Source organism: Leuciscus leuciscus, assembly GCF_965113295.1.
Source record: "Leuciscus leuciscus genome assembly, contig: HAP1_SCAFFOLD_647, whole genome shotgun sequence".
Classification (NCBI taxonomy): Eukaryota; Metazoa; Chordata; class Actinopteri; order Cypriniformes; family Leuciscidae; genus Leuciscus; species Leuciscus leuciscus.
This window is the reverse complement of record NW_028118093.1, coordinates 11,254-29,749: the sequence shown is the minus strand read 5'-3', so window position 1 is coordinate 29,749 and position 18,496 is coordinate 11,254. Positions and strand designations below refer to the sequence as shown.

Below are 18,496 nucleotides of genomic sequence, written 5' to 3'. Positions count from 1 at the left end.
AGGATTCTGGCTTACATGTGGAACACAGATGAGTTTGGTTTTATCATTTACTGTAGACCACTTTGACCTCTCGGTGCAAAAGCATCTGTCTGTTAGCACTTAGCAGCCACAGGTCTTGTCACGCAAACCAGTGTATGTTTGCTGAAGTATTAATTCCTGTATCAACAATGTGTATGCAGAGGGAGGGACACAAAACCTGACCTAATTTGAAACAAATGTAAATTCTGAAATCAGTGATGGCGTATTCAGTTAATTCCCAGAGGAACTTCTTCATGTGGTCAAGAATCCCACCCATCCGCTGAGTTCAGATAACCCGACATCCAGCGTCCTCTGGCTCTGTCACATTCTGCCGGCATTACACATTTGTATCATGTTTCCAAACTGTGTTCGTGGACCACACTGTGTGACTTCAGCCTCTAATTATTTATGGTTTGACCCGTAACACACAACGGTGTGACTTCACCCTCTAAATGTAAAAGAGTGTGTGGAATGAAGAACATTGTTCCAAGTTCAGTACAGATCTTAAAAACATAAACATTTTTGTGAAATGAAATTGCACAGAATTTAAAAACAAAACATTAGGAAAAAATAACCTAATAACACTGATTAAGTGTACAATGTCATTTTTTAAAACATTTAAAAAATAATAATTTCAGAGATAACTCAATAATTATTTATATTTCAGTAAAATAAAAAAATTCAATTTGAATAATTCAGTGATATCACAACAACCCCAAAATTGCATTTTATAAATAAACCCCATATGTTGTAAAATGTTAGTTGTATGCTTCATCACATATGAAAGCTTTTCCAAAATAATCTTTCCCTTAATCCGTTCCCTGCTTTCATAATGTTCCTGCCTTGTTGAAGAAAAGAGAGTTAAAAATATCTAGTAAAAAATGTATAGATAAATTGTAGTCACCATGAAATTAAAATGGACAATTGTTGTTTTCATGGAATATTGCAGTGTTTATTATAAATAAATTTTCAGTGCACTTTTTTTATTTTATTCATGTGCCCTCATAATCCCTTCCCTCTTGCAGCATCTCTTCTCTGATGATGTGTTCACTAGCACGAGGGCGGAGAAACCTGTCACTCAAATTAGATCCACCAATAGCAAACCACAACCTTCCAATCAATTCCCCACGGACAAAATCAAGTCCCGCCCTTCATTGGTTCTTGTTCCAGAAGCCGTTTCACTCGGATACACGTCACAATAGGGAAGAAAAGACTATCACAACTTCAGTTTCATGCCGACTTTAAATGAAACACCCCTTTATTGTTTATTGTTTACCTTTATTATTATGATTATTCCAAACTCATTTATTGCGCTGTACAGTGATCTCTGATTTTCCGCATAATTTGTCAGTCTGATAATTTTTTTTATATTTTTCAATTTGTGTTTAATAGCCAAATTCCTGGTCAAAAACTACACTACCCATTATCCACCAATCAGAGAAGGCTGCGTTAACATGGAAACTGAAATGATGACAAAAGAGCTAGAATAGAAAAAGGATGAAAAAAAAATACTACGGACTGCTGATCTATATAGAGAATTATACATTATACAGATCAGAGCCATAGATCCTTTTCACATGTCGAGGCCTCTCGGAAGCAGAAGTCGACATTGTTGGGTTATCTTCTATAGCGGTGAATGGGAGACAAAAGCAAATATCATTTTTGTATTCCTATTTGCTCCAATAGCGAAAGAAAAAAAATACATAGCATTTCCACATCATTCCAAAAGAAGGGAAATAAAGAGACTGATAACGGCAGTCAGAGGAGAGAAAGATGTCAGATTTGCCATCACTCCCTCAGCAGTATTACTGTAAAAACACCCTTGTAGCAGCTTTTTTAAATTTATTTTTATTTATTTTTTTTTATTTACTGCCAAGGAAATATAACACAAAATATAGATTTATAAATGTATAATGATAAAAAAAAAAAAAGGAAAATATGAAAGTCTGTAAAAAAGTGTCCACTGGAAATTTGACTTGATATATGACTTGATATATTATTTGGTGTCAAGCGGACAGAATGTATAATAATGTCTCATAAGATCACGGAACAGAAGTTGTGATAGTCTTTTCTTCCCTATTGTCATGTACGTGTATCCGAGTGAAACGGCTTCTGGAACAAGAACAAACTGGAACTGATGTTGTCCGTGGGGAACTGATTGTATGGTTGTGGTTTGCTATTGGTGGATCTCATGTGAGTGACAGGTTGCTCCGCCCTCTCCCCAGTAAACACATCATCAGAGAAGAGAAGAGATGTTGCTGAAAGAGGAAGTTATTTTGATTAAAGATTGTGAGGCACAGGAATTAAAAAAAAGTAATGGATAAACCATTTATAATAAATACTGCAATATTCCATAAACATTTTGATTTCATGGTGACAGATGTGCTCATATCATCAACACAAGTTTCATAACTAGAACACAGTTCTTACTGGATTCTTGCCTGAATAACAGGAGTAGAGGGAGATGTTGTGGTGCTCCAGATGGCACAGTACCAAAGTGGAAATACTTTACAAGAGACTGTCTGATTTCAAGATGTCACACATTCAAGAAAGAAAAACAAAGGTCCATATGGATCAGATATGGATCTGATGAAGGTGTTTGGAGGAGAAGCGGTCAGCAGGTCTGAGGTAAGGGAACCTCTGAATCTGGTCAACATTACTGAACCCCTCTCCCTTCTTCCCTCCCTTTTTCTTCTCCTGCAGCAGCCAGACAGAAGGATCGCATCTGAGCGTCGATTAAACGCTGGAAAGAAGGACAGGATGAAAGAGTGAAGTCTCGAAACGGCTCTTATTTCATCTTTGCTGAACAAACCGCAGGAGAGAAGATGCTTTCTTTCTATGTTCTGAGCTTGATTGGTGAGGACTTGGTTTGATTGGTTGTCATGTCCATCATTGTACGTGCTTAAAGGTGTGTTTGTGCTCTTTTCTCTCAGTGACAGCTAAAGCAGAGCTTTTGCCAGGCTCCTGTAGCTTTCGGGAGAGCATATGTGACTATATGTCCGACCCAGCCTTCCTCAGCTGGACTCTCGACTCGTCCGGTGAGTTTCAGCAGATGATCATGATCGCAGTGCATTTTTTAATCATTTGATGCCAAGTTCACCATGGATGATATGTGACCCTGGACCACAAAACCAGGTCACAATTTAGAGATTTATACATCATCTGAAAGCTGAATAAATAAGCTTTCCATTGATGTATGGTTTGTTAGGATAGGACAATATTGGCCGGGATACAACTATTTGAACATCTGGAATCTGAGGGTGCCAAAAAATCGAAACATTGGGAAAATCGCCTTTAAAGTGGTCCATTTATGTTTGAGATTGTGCTGCATTCACTCACAAAAATTATTTTTTATATATTTACGGTAGGAAATTTACAAATTATCTTCATGGAACATGATCTTTACTTAAAATCCTAATGATTTTTGGCATAAAAGAAAAATCGAGAATTTTGACCCATACAATGTATTATTGGCTGTTGCCACAAATATACCCGTGTGACATGTGACTGGTTTTGTGATCCAGGGTCATATATCTGATTATTCTGTTTATGAGTCAATGGCATGATGATATATATTAATCTATGAAAAATACAGTAAAAATTACATTTTAAACATACAATTTCTTTAATAAGCCTCTTCTGTGATGAACATGTTTTTTAATTTCTGAATTGATGTTCACTTTGATCATTTTAGGGCATAAAGTTAAAAAAAAAGCGGTGCATCTGTCCTGATATCATAATGCAGAAGAAGAGGAATCCTGAAAACAAAATGTTATTGAGTAGTTTAGCATTATCATTATTATTTTACTAGAAAAAGTAAATAGGCAGTGAAGCAGTTATGGTCAAATTATTTTAAAATGTTAATACATTTTATATGAACTGGTGTTGTGTGGAAAAGAGCTGTATAGAAATTCTTCAAAAATTCTCCTTTTCTCTTGTCCAAGACACACACACACACACACACACACACACACACACACACACACACACACACACACACACACACACATTATATATATATATACAGAATTGTATTTGTTTGGGTGAACTAACCCTTTAAGACCACTTTTAGGCTTGTGAAAAGCAATGTTTCACATAGTTTATTCCAAATAGAGTTTGACATTGTTTTCAAAGTTAAAAAAATATGTGAACTTCATGCATTGAAAGCCCAGAAAAAGTGAAGAAATCGTGTTTAGTGAGGCACACATCTGGATGCAGTGGCCTCAATGTTTACGGCATCTGGAGATAGTGAAATAGCACATTATTGGATTGGGCAATTGTTGTGTTTAAACGTGGCATGAATCGCATTTCCACACTCCCACTGGATCATTTGCTTTTGATTTAAGAAGAGGAAATTAAGAAGAAATGCAAGGCTTAAATACAAATGTAGAGAAAACAGAAGCCCATGCCGACATGTGACACTTGACGGATGTATTTTAGCATTTCAGTCATGAAACAATAGTTTGGTTGATTAGTCTGTCACTGCTTTCTCAGCTGTACACACACAAACTCTTGCCATGATAGTTGTTTTCCTTCCGCTTCACTCAGGACACTTCATCACAGCTGAGGAGCGGGTCCAGGAGGACCAGGGGAAGGCGGTTCTTTTGGGTCCAGATGTGGATCAACAGGACTGGAGCTGTTTCAGGATGGTGTATCAGATCACAGCCGGCGCTTCTCTGCAAGTGCAGAAGCGCACAGACGGAGAGAGTTTCGATCAGGTGCTGTGGACGACCCAAACCCCGTCTGACAGCTGGCTCATCGCCAGCATTGACCTTCAGAACTCTACCGAAACATTTAAGGTGAGAGCTGTTGATACCCAGCTAACAGAGGATGGTCTCAGCTAACGTTCTGGCAAGGTTATGAACAAACATTCTTCGAGTAACATTAAGAGTCCGTTCAAAGTTATCTGGTCTTAAATAATGTTCTCAAAATGATAGCACAAATATTTATACATCGTTCATGGAACGTTTTTTCTGAAATATTTTAGTTGGATGTTCATCTAACATTTTTTTAATATTTCTACTGGTTTTACAGTGTTTATAGAGAACCTTCAAAAGTAACATTCCCATTATGTTTGCAAAATTATCAAATGGAATGTTTCCTTAAAGGTAAGGTAGGCGATTTCGGAAAAGCTAGCAATAGCAAGCTAGCTTTGAAAGCATAAGATCCAAATGTTTCCAAAGCCACACTTCAAAACACATGAACGCACACAGCAGAGTCTGCAAAGCATCATCATTCATTTCGGCGTTGATAGCGTTGACATAGAAACACATAAATCTGTGTATGAGTTTGTGAACAACTCTGGGTAGAACGTCAAGTAGGGTTGGGTATTGGTTGGGTTTTATCCGATACCAGTACCTACTCGGTATTTTTCAAACGGTTCCGGTGCTTAAACGGTTCTTAAACCGGTACTTAAGAAAACGAAACCGCACACACTTTATCAAAAAAATAATACCTGTGTGTGTTTTCTGAAAAAGATTTTCTGATAAAATAAAAAATTGTGCTGATGTAGCCGAAAACACTTAAGTTAAGATCAAAATGTTGTCTTCTCATATTATATATATATATATATATATATATATATAATATTACATATTATATATTATAGACTTTTACAAAACTTACAAAATATTTAACACACATAGTATAGCCTCATATAAATATACTTGATATACTTCATACTTGATATGCAAGATTTGCAGTTGGCATTAAATGGCACCTATTATGCCCCTTTTTACAAGATGTAATATTGGTCTTGGGTGTCCCCAGAATGTATTTGTGAAGTTTCAGCACAAAATACCCCACAGTTAATTTATTAGAACCATTTGGAAATGTCATTTTTGGGGCCTGTTTTAAAAAGAGCTGTTTTGGTGTGTACCACCTTAAATGTAAATGAGCTGCATAATCCCCGCCCTGCTGGACCTGGCCCTGCTGGATGAAAAGACTCCGGCAGAATAAACACGAATGAGAATGGACCAGGGCGTCTCGGAATGTTTTTTTAATACATTCCTATGTACTTATAGAGTTTTAATCGCGTCCCCTTTGCAATTATGGATGTGCAACACACACACACACAAACAAATTGTGATAACTTTCGCGCAATTTTTTTAAACTACACACGCTTATGTGGCAAATGTGAGAAGATGGCTAACGTTACAGAACCAGAAAACAAATGCTGCAGGGAGATATACGTTTATATATTGTCTATGGAGATAGAGGTATTCACTTATTTAACGTTACATTTGTAATTGCTGCAAAAAAAATAATTTACGTGACATAAAACTGTCTGACGTTGTTTGTTGAGACATCCTATGACGACGACAATAAATAACGTTAGCTTTAGACGCATTTGTTGTTACTGCTGACATCGATTAAAATGACTATTTGCTCATAAATCATAAAATACACTTACTTCTTCTGGAGGTGACGTTGGATCGCGAACAGTAGGTACGATCCACACTTGATGATTAACTTTGACCCTCGTTCACTAAACAGTCAGTCAGAAAATGATTCTTGCATTTAGGAAGTTTAAGTGGCGCCTTTTCTTCATAAATAAAATCCATCCGCTGCGTTTTCAGTGGCTCTGATGTCAGTGAAGACTAGTATGTCCATTCTTACATCCCACAACAGAACACCTAACAGTTACACTTCTTCATGGTTGAAACAATGGAGGATGGTGACCAGATCACCGAGGGCGGGGTCTATGCCAAAACCAGATTGTCAATCATCACGTCGGTGGGGCTTAGCGCAATTCTACGTCACAGTGAGGGCAATCTTAGAACAGCTCGTTCTGAGACAGTGCTTGTGATTTATTGAGATAGTAAAAAAACTACTGGGTGGATTTTTATCATTCTAGGGTGGTTTTGCTCACACACTGCCAACACACATTTATGTTCAAACACCATGTAAAAGTGAATTTTGCATAATAGGTGCCCTTACCCGAAGACTTACCCGAAGAGGAACACTGCAGCTGAACTTGAACTTTAGTCAAGAGTGTCAGAGGTTTTGGGTTCTAATCCGCATTCGTAGGTTGTTTTTTTGTTTTTGTTTTTTTAAACCGATTATGCTCATCAGTGGTTGTATATCAAGCAGGGACACTTGTGTGCATTATATGTTGTGATTTCACCAGACGAATAGATATGAGGCGCCGTCTAGGGCCTAAATCGAACTTCATTCACGCACACATAAAATGCTTGCATACACATATACTAAGTAGTCACACATACATGTATACTGCTGAATGCTCCAACTATATGAAATGCACAGCGTCACATCTAAAGTCGCTCACGCACACACACACACACGCAAACTCTACACACAAGAGACGCGCGGAACTCTCCGCGCACATACTCATCTGAGACGCGAGCACACACACACACACAAACTCTCCGCGCACATACTCATCTGAGACGCGAGCACACACACACACACAAACTCTCCGCGCACATACTCATCTGAGACGCGAGCGCACACACACACACACACAAACTCTCCGCGCACATACTCATCTGAGACGCGAGCACACAAACTCTCCGCGCACATACTCATCTGAGACGCGAGCACACACACACACAAACTCTCCGCGCACATACTCATCTGAGACACGAGCACACACACACACACAAACTCTCCGCGCACATACTCATCTGAGACGCGAGCGCACACACACACACACACAAACTCGCGCACATACTCATCTGAGACGCGAGCACGCACACACAAACTCTCCGCGCACATACTCATATAGACGGCGCCTCATATATAGATCGATCCCTGCAACGTATTGAAGCGCGGTGAAGAAGCCGAGTGAAGAAAGTGCGGTGTGCGCGAGCCACAAGAGAAAACACTGTATCCGCGCCACTGATCGCAGCGGCAACGAGCACTTTGATCACTTGATTTAAAAAAACACAGTTCAGCGCTAGATCGTCTCTTATTTAACAAACAATCTAAATGAATGCTCTGCTGGTTAACTGGATATGTTTTGTTATTGGATCATTCGTGCCGCGAGATGTTTTATAGGGGGCGGTGAAGTCAGGCACCGAAATCAGGCACCGAAAGTTGCGTTCTTATTCGGTCTCGATACTACCGTTTACGTCGGAACCGGTTCCCTATTGGAACCGGGTTTCGGTACCCAACCCTAACGTCAAGGGTTGCCATCTCGTAATTACAGTTATGACATTGCGTGAACGCAGCATAAGCTCATTGTTTTGGTTCAGGAGGAAGAGTATAAGTTGGCTACTGTTTGTTTGTGGCGCTCGGTGACTGACGTCTGTCTACAACTCTGCACAGCCTTACTGAACGCGCCGATGACTGTGTGGAAGCATGCAAATGCACATGTTAACAGGCAGGTAGGACATCCTTTCATTCGGACCGAGTGCAATGATTGGACGAACATTTATTGGTCCTGAGACTTCCACAGAAGATACTGTATGTATATTTTAATGTACATATTTAGGACACTTCTATTATTGATTGCTATCAGGATGTAAAGAGAGTTTCAACCAGTATAACAAAATGTGTCTATAAAAAAATTGCCTACTCTACCTTTAATGTTCACATAACCAAGAAAAAAAAAACATTTGAAAACCTGGATGTTTTGACTGTTCAGGGAATATTGATAACGTTTTCATAACTTAATATGAACTATGCTAAGAACATATTTTTATTAACTGGCCTACTCTAGATTTGCTGATGTTATTGTCATGTGAGAATAATGACAAGTTCGCTCCACATTTGTAGATTGTCATTGAAGGCAAACTAGGAGAAGAAGAAGGCAGCAGCGTGTCCATCTATGAGATAAAGATCTCTGACAAATACTGCATAGGTTAGTGCTCTCTTAACTTGGGCCACTAAACAGCATGTTAGATTCAGCCCAGCAACCTTTCACTTTGTTTATTTATGACATTAACAATGTAATGCCAAAATCAGGGCCAACCACATGAAAAGAACTATTAATCACGGAAAAAAGATGCTGTTCTTTCTTAACGATGTTTTGATGGTTATAGGGTCCAGCCCGGGTGCACATTCCTGAGGCAAAAGAAAATCGTTTAAATGAACCCAGATTTCTGTTGCTCAGGTCTTATGTTAGTCAGCATTGTGCTCCGATGTTATCGCCCTAAAAGGCTTGCAGAGCTAGAGGGCTTCAAAACTAGTTATTGACATTTTCATGCAAAATAATTACTCCTTTTTTTGGTCATGTGACCCCAAAGAGTGTGACTTTGAAGAAGCTCACCTGTGTGGATACACAAACCAGAGGAACAGATATATGAACTGGCGTGTGGGACGATCAGATGACGCTACACTGACAGATGGAGCAGGTTAGTCTGCTTATATGACATGAAAAAAGGTTTAGCCTCAAAATCTTATTCAATATTTAAAAAAAACAACATTACATTATATTCCACGACATGGAAAATGTTCTATAATTTTTTGTTGTAATCTTGAATAATACAAAAAAAATGTTTTATATAAATTATCTATATTATTATACAAATCATAAACAATTTTTGCGATTTAAAAATAAATAAATTGTCTTCTGTATAAATCTTAAATTGTTTATGATTTATATAATAATATACCTGTATAATGAAAACAAATATATACAGTAATCTTATGCAATTGTAGCTGTATTTAATTTGATACATATTCTATGATAAAATTAATTACAAATAAATATTTTATAAGTTGTATAATTTTACACAATAGAAAAAATATATATATTCAAAAAAGTTTTTCATATCAAAAAGTTTATCAAAAGTTATATAATCTTATACGACTTGAAAAATATAAAAATCTATTATTTTTTATAATCATGTACAATAGAAAATTGTATGAAAGCTTTTCAGCATATAATTTCTAACCTGTATAAATTAAAACAAATATATCATATAAAACCAAAAACATACCATTTTATAGGTATTTAATGTAATACTTATTCTATGATATTTATGCTATACGAAATTTATACAATTTAAAAAATCGTATACAGAAAAGTGTTATGGTATAGTGTAATGTGATTAGATGTAAAAAAATATATATTGTATAATATACACGCTAAAATTATCTTAAAAAAATGTATCTTATGATCTTAACAAAAAATGTATACAAAATGTTGTATCCTAATGGATAATGTTGTATCGCATAATCTTGTACAGTTTGACGGCATTATTACACACTTCATGTCATACATGAAAGACCCACTTCCTGACTTTTACACCGTCTGACATCCTGTTACCGTAAAATCTGGATATTCCTGATACCGAGGTTCTGTCAGTCATGCCCTTTATTGATCTGCACAGGTCAGTACATGTGTGTGAACTCCACTGACACTAAAAGCTTCCAGGAGGTGGCCGAGCTGGTGTCTCCGATGACCACAGTGCCCATGTCGGGCTGCTTGAGCTTCCAGTACCAGCAGGATCACGCTGGGGACCATCTGTTCTCCCTCTTCAGCAGGGATCAGGCTGGACAATATCAGGAGCTGTGGAGAGCCGATCTACCTGGAAATAAGCATGTGGACTGGAGTCCAGAAGCCAGGGTCTGGATACCTGTACAAGTGGACCTGAAAGCTCCATATCCTATTGAGGTAAGGCCTGACCAACACAAATATACCACATCATGCCGGTCTATTATTGTGGGGAAATCTATTTCAGATGCAACCACCACCAAGGGACATAATAATAAAACTGACTGGCTGTTTTACACCAGGCAAACAGTCTCTTCCTGGATAAGAGTTCTAGGCCAGAATAAGCAGCCAAGTTACTGTTAGCTGTAACCTAAGCAATAAAAGTGGGTGTGATGTTTTATTGATGCTGTTCCTGAAGGACGTCCCAGGAAAACATATGGGTTTTAAAGAAAATACCCAGCTAACAAATGTTGAAGAATGTTTTGCTAACGTTCCCATTAAAGGAGTGGTTCACTTTACAATGAAAATTAGCCCATGATTTGCTCACCCTCAAGCCATCCTAGGTGTATATGACTTTATTCTCTCAGACGAACACAATCTGAGTTATATAAAAAAATGTCTTGGCTCTTCCAAGCTTTATAATGGCAGTGAATTGCAACCATCAGTATGAACCTCTAAAAAGCGCATCCATCCATCATAAACAAACTCCACACGGCTCCGGGGGATTAATAAAGGCCTTCTGAAGCAAAACGATGAGTTTGTGTTAGAAAAATATTCCTATTTAACATGTTACAAAGTAAAACTATAGCTTCCGGCAAAACGAACGTACGCAGTTTACTTACGCCTACAGCGCAACTTACGCAGCTTATGGCGTCGGCAGTAGCGAGTGCGTCATGGCGTAGCGTAAATATCAGCAGCATTACTCGCATAAGTCGAATCCGTATGTTCGTTTGGCTGGGAACTCGTTTTTTTACTTTATAAAGTTTTAAATATGGATAATTTTCTTATGCAAACGCATTGCTTCGCTTCAGAAGAACTTTATTAACCCCCCAGAGCCTGTGGAGCACTTTTATGATGGATAGATGCACTTTTATGATGGATAGATGCACTTTTATGATGGATAGATGCACTTTTATGATGGATAGATGCACTTTTATGATGGATAGATTCGCTTTAATGATGGATAGATGCACTTTTATCATGGATAGATGCACTTTTATGATGATAGATGCACTTTTATGATGGACAGATGCACTTTTATGATGATAGATGCACTTTTATGATGGACAGATGCACTTTTATGATAGATAGAATAGATGCACTTTTATCATGGATAGATGCACTTTTATCATGGATAGATGCACTTTTATCATGGATAGATGCACTTTTATCATGGATAGATACGCTTTTATGATGATAGATGCACTTTTATCATGGATAGATGCACTTTTATCATGGATAGATGCACTTTTATCATGGATAGATGCACTTTTATGATGGACAGATGCACTTTTATGATGATAGATGCACTTTTATGATGGACAGATGCACTTTTATGATGGATAGAATAGATGCACTTTTATCATGGATAGAATAGATGCACTTTTATCATGGATAGATGCACTTTTATGATGGACAGATGCACTTTTATGATGATAGATGCACTTTTATGATGGACAGATGCACTTTTATGATGGACAGATGCACTTTTATGATGGACAGATGCACTTTTATGATGATAGATGCACTTTTATGATGGACAGATGCACTTTTATGATGGATAGAATAGATGCACTTTTATCATGGATAGATGCACTTTTATGATGGACAGATGCACTTTTATGATGATAGATGCACTTTTATGAAGGACAGATGCACTTTTATGATAGATAGAATAGATGCACTTTTATCATGGATAGATGCACTTTTATCATGGATAGATGCACTTTTATCATGGATAGATGCACTTTTATCATGGATAGATACGCTTTTATGATGGATAGATGCACTTTTATGATGGACAGATGCAGTTTTATGATGGATTGATGCACTTTTATGATGGACAGATGCAGTTTTATGATGGATAGATGCACTTTTATGATGGACAGATGCAGTTTTATGATGGATATGCACTTTTATGATGGACAGATGCAGTTTTATGATGGATTGATGCAGTTTTATGATGGATATGCACTTTTATGATGGACAGATGCAGTTTTATGATGGATTGATGCACTTTTATGATTGACAGATGCAGTTTTATGGACTTCAACAGAAACAGTCATTCACTGCCATTATAAAGCTTGGAAGAGCCAGGACATTTATTAATATATCTCCGATTGTATTCGTCTGAAAGAAGAATGTCATATACACCTAGGATGGCTTAATTACCGTTATGTGTCTGACGTTGTAAAGAGCGATACCATTGTGCAGCGTTTACCTCAGTAAGTGGCAGAGTGGATGTCTGAGCTGGTGGTGTGAGTCAAGGCTAAAATAGCATATTCATAGTTATATGGATTCATAGAAATGAGGAAAGGGTGTAGAGTTACATTCAAGTTATTGTAAGGCATGAAGATTTTTTTTTTTGAAATATGTCATTTTGTTGATCAAAGATGAGTTTTAAGGCATACAATTATTGACTGCAGGGGGACTTTAATTTTTATTCAGTGTTTTAAGACATGAAATTAAATGTAATTAGACTTTATATTTCATTTTAAATCCTTCAAATCATTTTAAATGTTCAGTTTAGCGTGATTTAATTGTTGAACATAATAATTTATCACACTACATGTACAATTGACAGCCCTAGCCTTTACATGTGTGTGTATATCCTACCAGTTGGTGTTTGAGGGGGCGTTCAACAGTCCTCATGGAGGATACGTGCTTCTCGATGACATTTCCTTCTCTCCAGAGTTCTGTCATGCAGGCACAGGTATGTTTGAACACCTCGAAGCTCAATTCAATACCCCAATACCCAATTCCTACATGACCATTTAAAAATATGTTTTCACAGAGCCAACATTTGATCCATCTATTGCAAACTGTGACTTTGAGTCAGGATATTGTCAGTATGTCCAGACACTGTGGAGGAGAGTGTCTGTCAAGCCCAACATCTACAGCGCTGGAGACCATACGACAGGAGCAGGTACAGGTTTATAATCTACACTACCAGTCAAAGGTCTGAGGTCAGTAATATATATATAAAACCATAGTGTGTATAAAATATATTAATGATTAAGACATTGTAAAGCATGAAAAGGGCTAAAATATAGTTGTACTTTCTGAACAGGATCCTTTTTGCTGGCAAACTCTCGCTCCAGTTTACAGTCTGGATACATCAGCCGTTTGTTTGGCCCGCTAATGCCAGGGAATCAGAAATACTGCCTGAAGTTCTTCTACTCCCTGCGAGGTCTTAGTGGAACAGATCAAGTCCTCTCAGCGTATCTGTATTACAGAGACGGTACTAAACAAGAGAAAATATGGAGCCAGAATGAGAAGATAAGAAATGTTTGGATTGCAGTTGAACTGACCATTCAAAGTCAGAAGAATGCTCAGGTAAGATACGTCTTTAGTTCACCTCTCTTGCTATTGCTTGTCTACTTGCTATATGTATTTAAAAAAGATATATCATCAGCATGTAAACGCTAGCTGCAAAGCTAACAGATGTGGACTTCAAACTGTGCGCTAAAGTCAGTCAAAATTATTTTTCCACCAATTCAAACATCACAATTGTTCATGAGACATGCAAGACATCTGTCTCTGAAGATGGCGTCATGACATACACATATTGGTTGATGGATTTATCTTGTGAAAAAGAAGTGCACTTAATTGTATTGAATGTACACTTGTAGTGTGCTTTGAATCTTAAAAGTATATTTTTATATTACTAACTATTTCACAGAGTCTTTAAGAGACATGCAGATTCTCAGACACACTTTTGGCCCACTGCTCTAGCATCTGTTAGCAAGACATGGGTTTATGCCTCACATGACTTTTATTACAGCAAGATCCAGATTTAGAGAAATAAACCTTTATAACATCTGGAAAAATAAGACGGTCTGAGAGGATCATTCATTCTGTCCACTGACCCACACCATGAGTTTTGCTTTATACTTTTTAAATATTATGTATTTAATTGTAGATGTACACTGTATTTATTTTGGGATTTGTTATTTTATTGTTAATCTTAATTCTGTGGTTTTTCTACATCTGGGTGATGAAGGTGGTTTTCATCAGCACATGCAAAAATGTTTGGAGTTGTGGTTCTGTTGGTCTCGATGACATTGAGGTCACCCTTGGGGATTGTGCACTGTTAGGTACAAAAGCTTCATTTATTTACAAAACTCTGTGCATGGGAGTCATGAATCATCATTGTGAATCTTACAGTTGATTCCTTGATATTTTTGTTACAGCATCTTCTCTGTCAGTCCCGTCTCACTGTGACTTTGAGACTGATCTCTGTGGATACACTCAGGATAAGGAAGGAGACTCAGGCGACTGGATGCTGGCCAGAGGACCCACACCAACATCTTACACTGGGCCGAGAGGAGACCACACCACTGGAGTGGGTGAGCTTCAAACCAGCCCTGAAAACCCTTTCCACACTCATCACTTGCACTTGAAAAAATAAAGGTTGCAAAAGAGGGCTTTTCACATGTGAACTGCACACTGCAGTGATGCCATAGAAGAACTTTTTTTGGTTCTTAAAGTCCCCCTGTGGTGAAAATCAAGATTTTAATGTTGTTTTTAATGTCTATATGGCGTTTTTAATATGCTTTAAGACAAATACAAATTCATAAGTCTACACCATTGCTGAGTATTTTCTCCTTAAAACTGCAGTGAACCAAAGACAGTCTCAAAAACACGGTTTGAAATTAGCATATTCGAGGCAGGGCTCATTTGCATATTCAAAGAACCATTTATATACTAAATGAGGCAAGGGTGTAGAGTTACTGTACATTCAAGCTATTTTAAGGCATGAAGAATTTGTTTTCAAGGAAAAAACTTTTAGATATATGTCATTTCGAACCATGTTTTCTTAGTGTGAAGAACATTTTAAAAGTCTGAAGAACAATAAAGAACCTTTTGTGCAAGTGAAAAGGTTCCATAGATGTTGAAGGTTCTTCAGAATGTGTAATAATAGATAGTTCTAATTTAATGTAAAACTTGACATTTTACTTTTACTTTATTTCAAATCATGAAATGTGTTTATTAAATCCTTTTGAGGTGGGACTACTTTCTCTGCGGATGCTGATCGCGCTCCATGTGAACATTACTTTGCAGATAGTTACTGTATGTCATAGATTCTCACATGTGAAAGTTATCAGGCGTACCGGCTTTACCTGCTCATGGCAAGAGTTTAAATGTTGGATGTACATGGTTTCAGTCTTGTGGCTAAGTACACTATAGCATTCTTTTATAAAGAGTACTTATTATAGAATTAATATACTTTATGGCCCAGTTTCACAGACAAAGCTTAGATCAAGCCAGGATAGACCTTAGTTCAATTGCGACATTTAAGTAGCTTTTATAAATGTGCCTTAGAAAAAAAAACCATTACTGGTGTTCATCTTGAGACAAACCAATGGCACTGATATATTTTAAGATATGTCAGTGCAAGTTGCTTTCAGTTAAAACAGCTCAGACATGCAGTTTAGTCTGGGACTAGGCTGAAGCCTCGCCTGTGAAACCGGGAACAGTCTTAAGTGTGAACTGAACGTAATGTTTTCGGACACTTAATTGCATGTTATTTGCAATTAAATGAAAATGTATTATAGTTCAAATTTATATTAAATGCAATTAGTTGAACTTTAGGGTGACTTAAAGGTGCTGTAAGTGATGTTGGGTGACGTCACTTCTTGTTGACGTTTAAAGTATTGTCAAACAAAACGGAAGCTAGCTCGACCCTTCCTCCTCCTCATCTGCGCACTAACCCCCCAAACCCCACCCCCAAATCCTTCTTGTCAGTTATTGGCTGGAACAGTTTGTTATGTTTCGTGGTAGTTTGTTTTTCTTGCCGTTTGTGGAGCCTGGGCATTTTTCTACAGTGTGTTCAGGGGACAGGCAGCTAGCGGATAGTGAGGAGATGTTTGCTGGATGTGACAAAAAATTTTTTGGCTGTGTCACCTGTTATCAGCTCTTTGTCTGTGTATTTCACTCTTGTCTATGCACGTCTAGGTATCGTCAGTGTGTGGTTGTGTGTACCTGCTTGTCATCTTGTGGAATTACCCTGTGGATATTATTAAATTCTGTTTAAACCTTTCACCTTCATCTTCTTGTGTTTGCATGCAGAACAACCATGACAGGTACACTAAAGTGGCCTTTTATTTCCTTAATACTGTATTATCTGCAAGTACAGTTTTAAAAAAATATACTAGAAGTGCACATTCAAGTACCTTGGCCCATTGACATCTATTATTGTAAACATTATTTTTATTTATATAATGCAAACAGAGGGACACAACACAATTATTTTCTGTGGTAATTAAATCTTCTTGTACCTGAGACTGAGACGTACGTTTCTCTGCCTTTAGGTCATTATTTGCACATCGAGGCGTCCGTGATGCTGCCCGGACACAAAGCGCGCCTCTTCTCCAGCTCTCTGCGCGGCTCTAGAGAACCACAGTGTTTGCAGTTCTACTACCACATGTATGGATCAGGGATTGGCCAGCTGAGCGTTTACCTCCAGACGGGACAAGAAAATGAGGACAAATTATTGTGGATGAGCCACGGAGAACAGGGTATCTCCTGGCTCAGAGCATCAATAAACTACCAATATGACCAACAACACCAGGTTAGTCGCATTAAACTGCATTCACGAGTTCACACTTACATATGATTAAATAGAGTAAAGGTTATGTGTATTTGGTGTGTTGTCCGAGGGGAGGGATCCGAGCGCGGAATTTGGCCCGAACTCAGAGGAACCCCCCCATAATTTATTAATTTGACCAAGAACTGCGTAAGCCCAACAATAAATGGTTGTGACCTGTGACCTTAGTTCATCCAAAAATGAAAATTCTGTCAGTAATTACTCACTCTCGTGTCGTTCCAAACCCGTAAGACGTTCGTTCATCTTCAGAACACAAATGATGTTTTTAATGAAATCTTAGAGCTTTCTGTCCCTCCATTGACGGCTACACAACTACCACTTTGACACTTCAAAAAGTTCATAGAGATCGTAAAACTAATCCATATGAATTGAATGGTTTAGTCCACATTTTCTGAAGAGTCCCGATCACTTTATATGATTTTGACTAAACAGCTTAATTCATATGGATTCGTTTTATGATCTCTTTATGAACTTTTTGAACCGTCAAAGTGTCAATGGAGGGACAGAAATCTCTCAGATTTCATCAAAAAGATCTTCATTTGTGTTCTGAAGATGAATGAATGTCTTATGGGTTCGGAACGACATGAGGGTGAGTCATTTATAAAGGAATTTTCATTTTTGGGTGAATCCTTTTTTTTATTTTATATTTAAGAATTATTTTAAAGATGTTTAGTCAACATTGAATCGAAGCAATTTTCATTAATATATTATGTGTATTTGTCTGCATACTTAGATTGTGTTTGAAGCCACCAGGGGTGCATCAGTAAGGAGTGATATTGCAATCGATGATGTTATTTTTGAAAGGGGAATATGCAGAGGTATTCATGATAAGTTGATCATCAAATAAATAAGTTATTAATGTTACCATGAACATCTTTTCATACTTTTCATTCTTTTATCGACACAGAATATGCTGATGACCATACCCCCAATCTGAGCCTCTCTGGAGATAATAATGATATTCAGTCAATGACTTTTAAATAAAGAGAGAAAGGAAAGAATGTTGAAGAGAGAAAACATAAACCATGTGGAGTGCAGTGTTCTGTGAGGATGAACGGGAAGGAGACGGCTGCATTATGACCATATCTGATCACCTGCAAACTTTTCTTGTGTATTTGACTTATGAACTATTGGTTCATTCCTGTTATGCAGTTCCTCATGTCTGTATCATATGTCTTAATACATTGGATACATTGTTAAAGACGTAAACCATATAAGTCACCTAATAAAGGAAGCCCTTTTACAGA

At 37.6% G+C, this 18,496-nt stretch overlaps 1 protein-coding gene across 1 annotated transcript; it reads left to right on the top strand.

Moving 5' to 3' along the window:
- Positions 1–2,828: 2,828 nt before the first annotated feature.
- On the top strand, positions 2,829–18,496 carry LOC309491862 (MAM domain-containing protein 2-like). Its single transcript, XM_082190885.1, has 14 exons — positions 2,829–2,874; positions 2,952–3,056; positions 4,567–4,817; positions 8,758–8,842; positions 9,228–9,335; positions 10,317–10,600; positions 13,259–13,352; positions 13,434–13,565; positions 13,710–13,975; positions 14,643–14,736; positions 14,833–14,988; positions 16,954–17,213; positions 17,983–18,067; positions 18,157–18,496. Exons 1-14 carry the CDS (start codon positions 2,844–2,846, stop codon positions 18,231–18,233), a joined length of 2,028 nt encoding a protein of 675 aa, XP_082047011.1. The 5' UTR covers positions 2,829–2,843; the 3' UTR covers positions 18,234–18,496.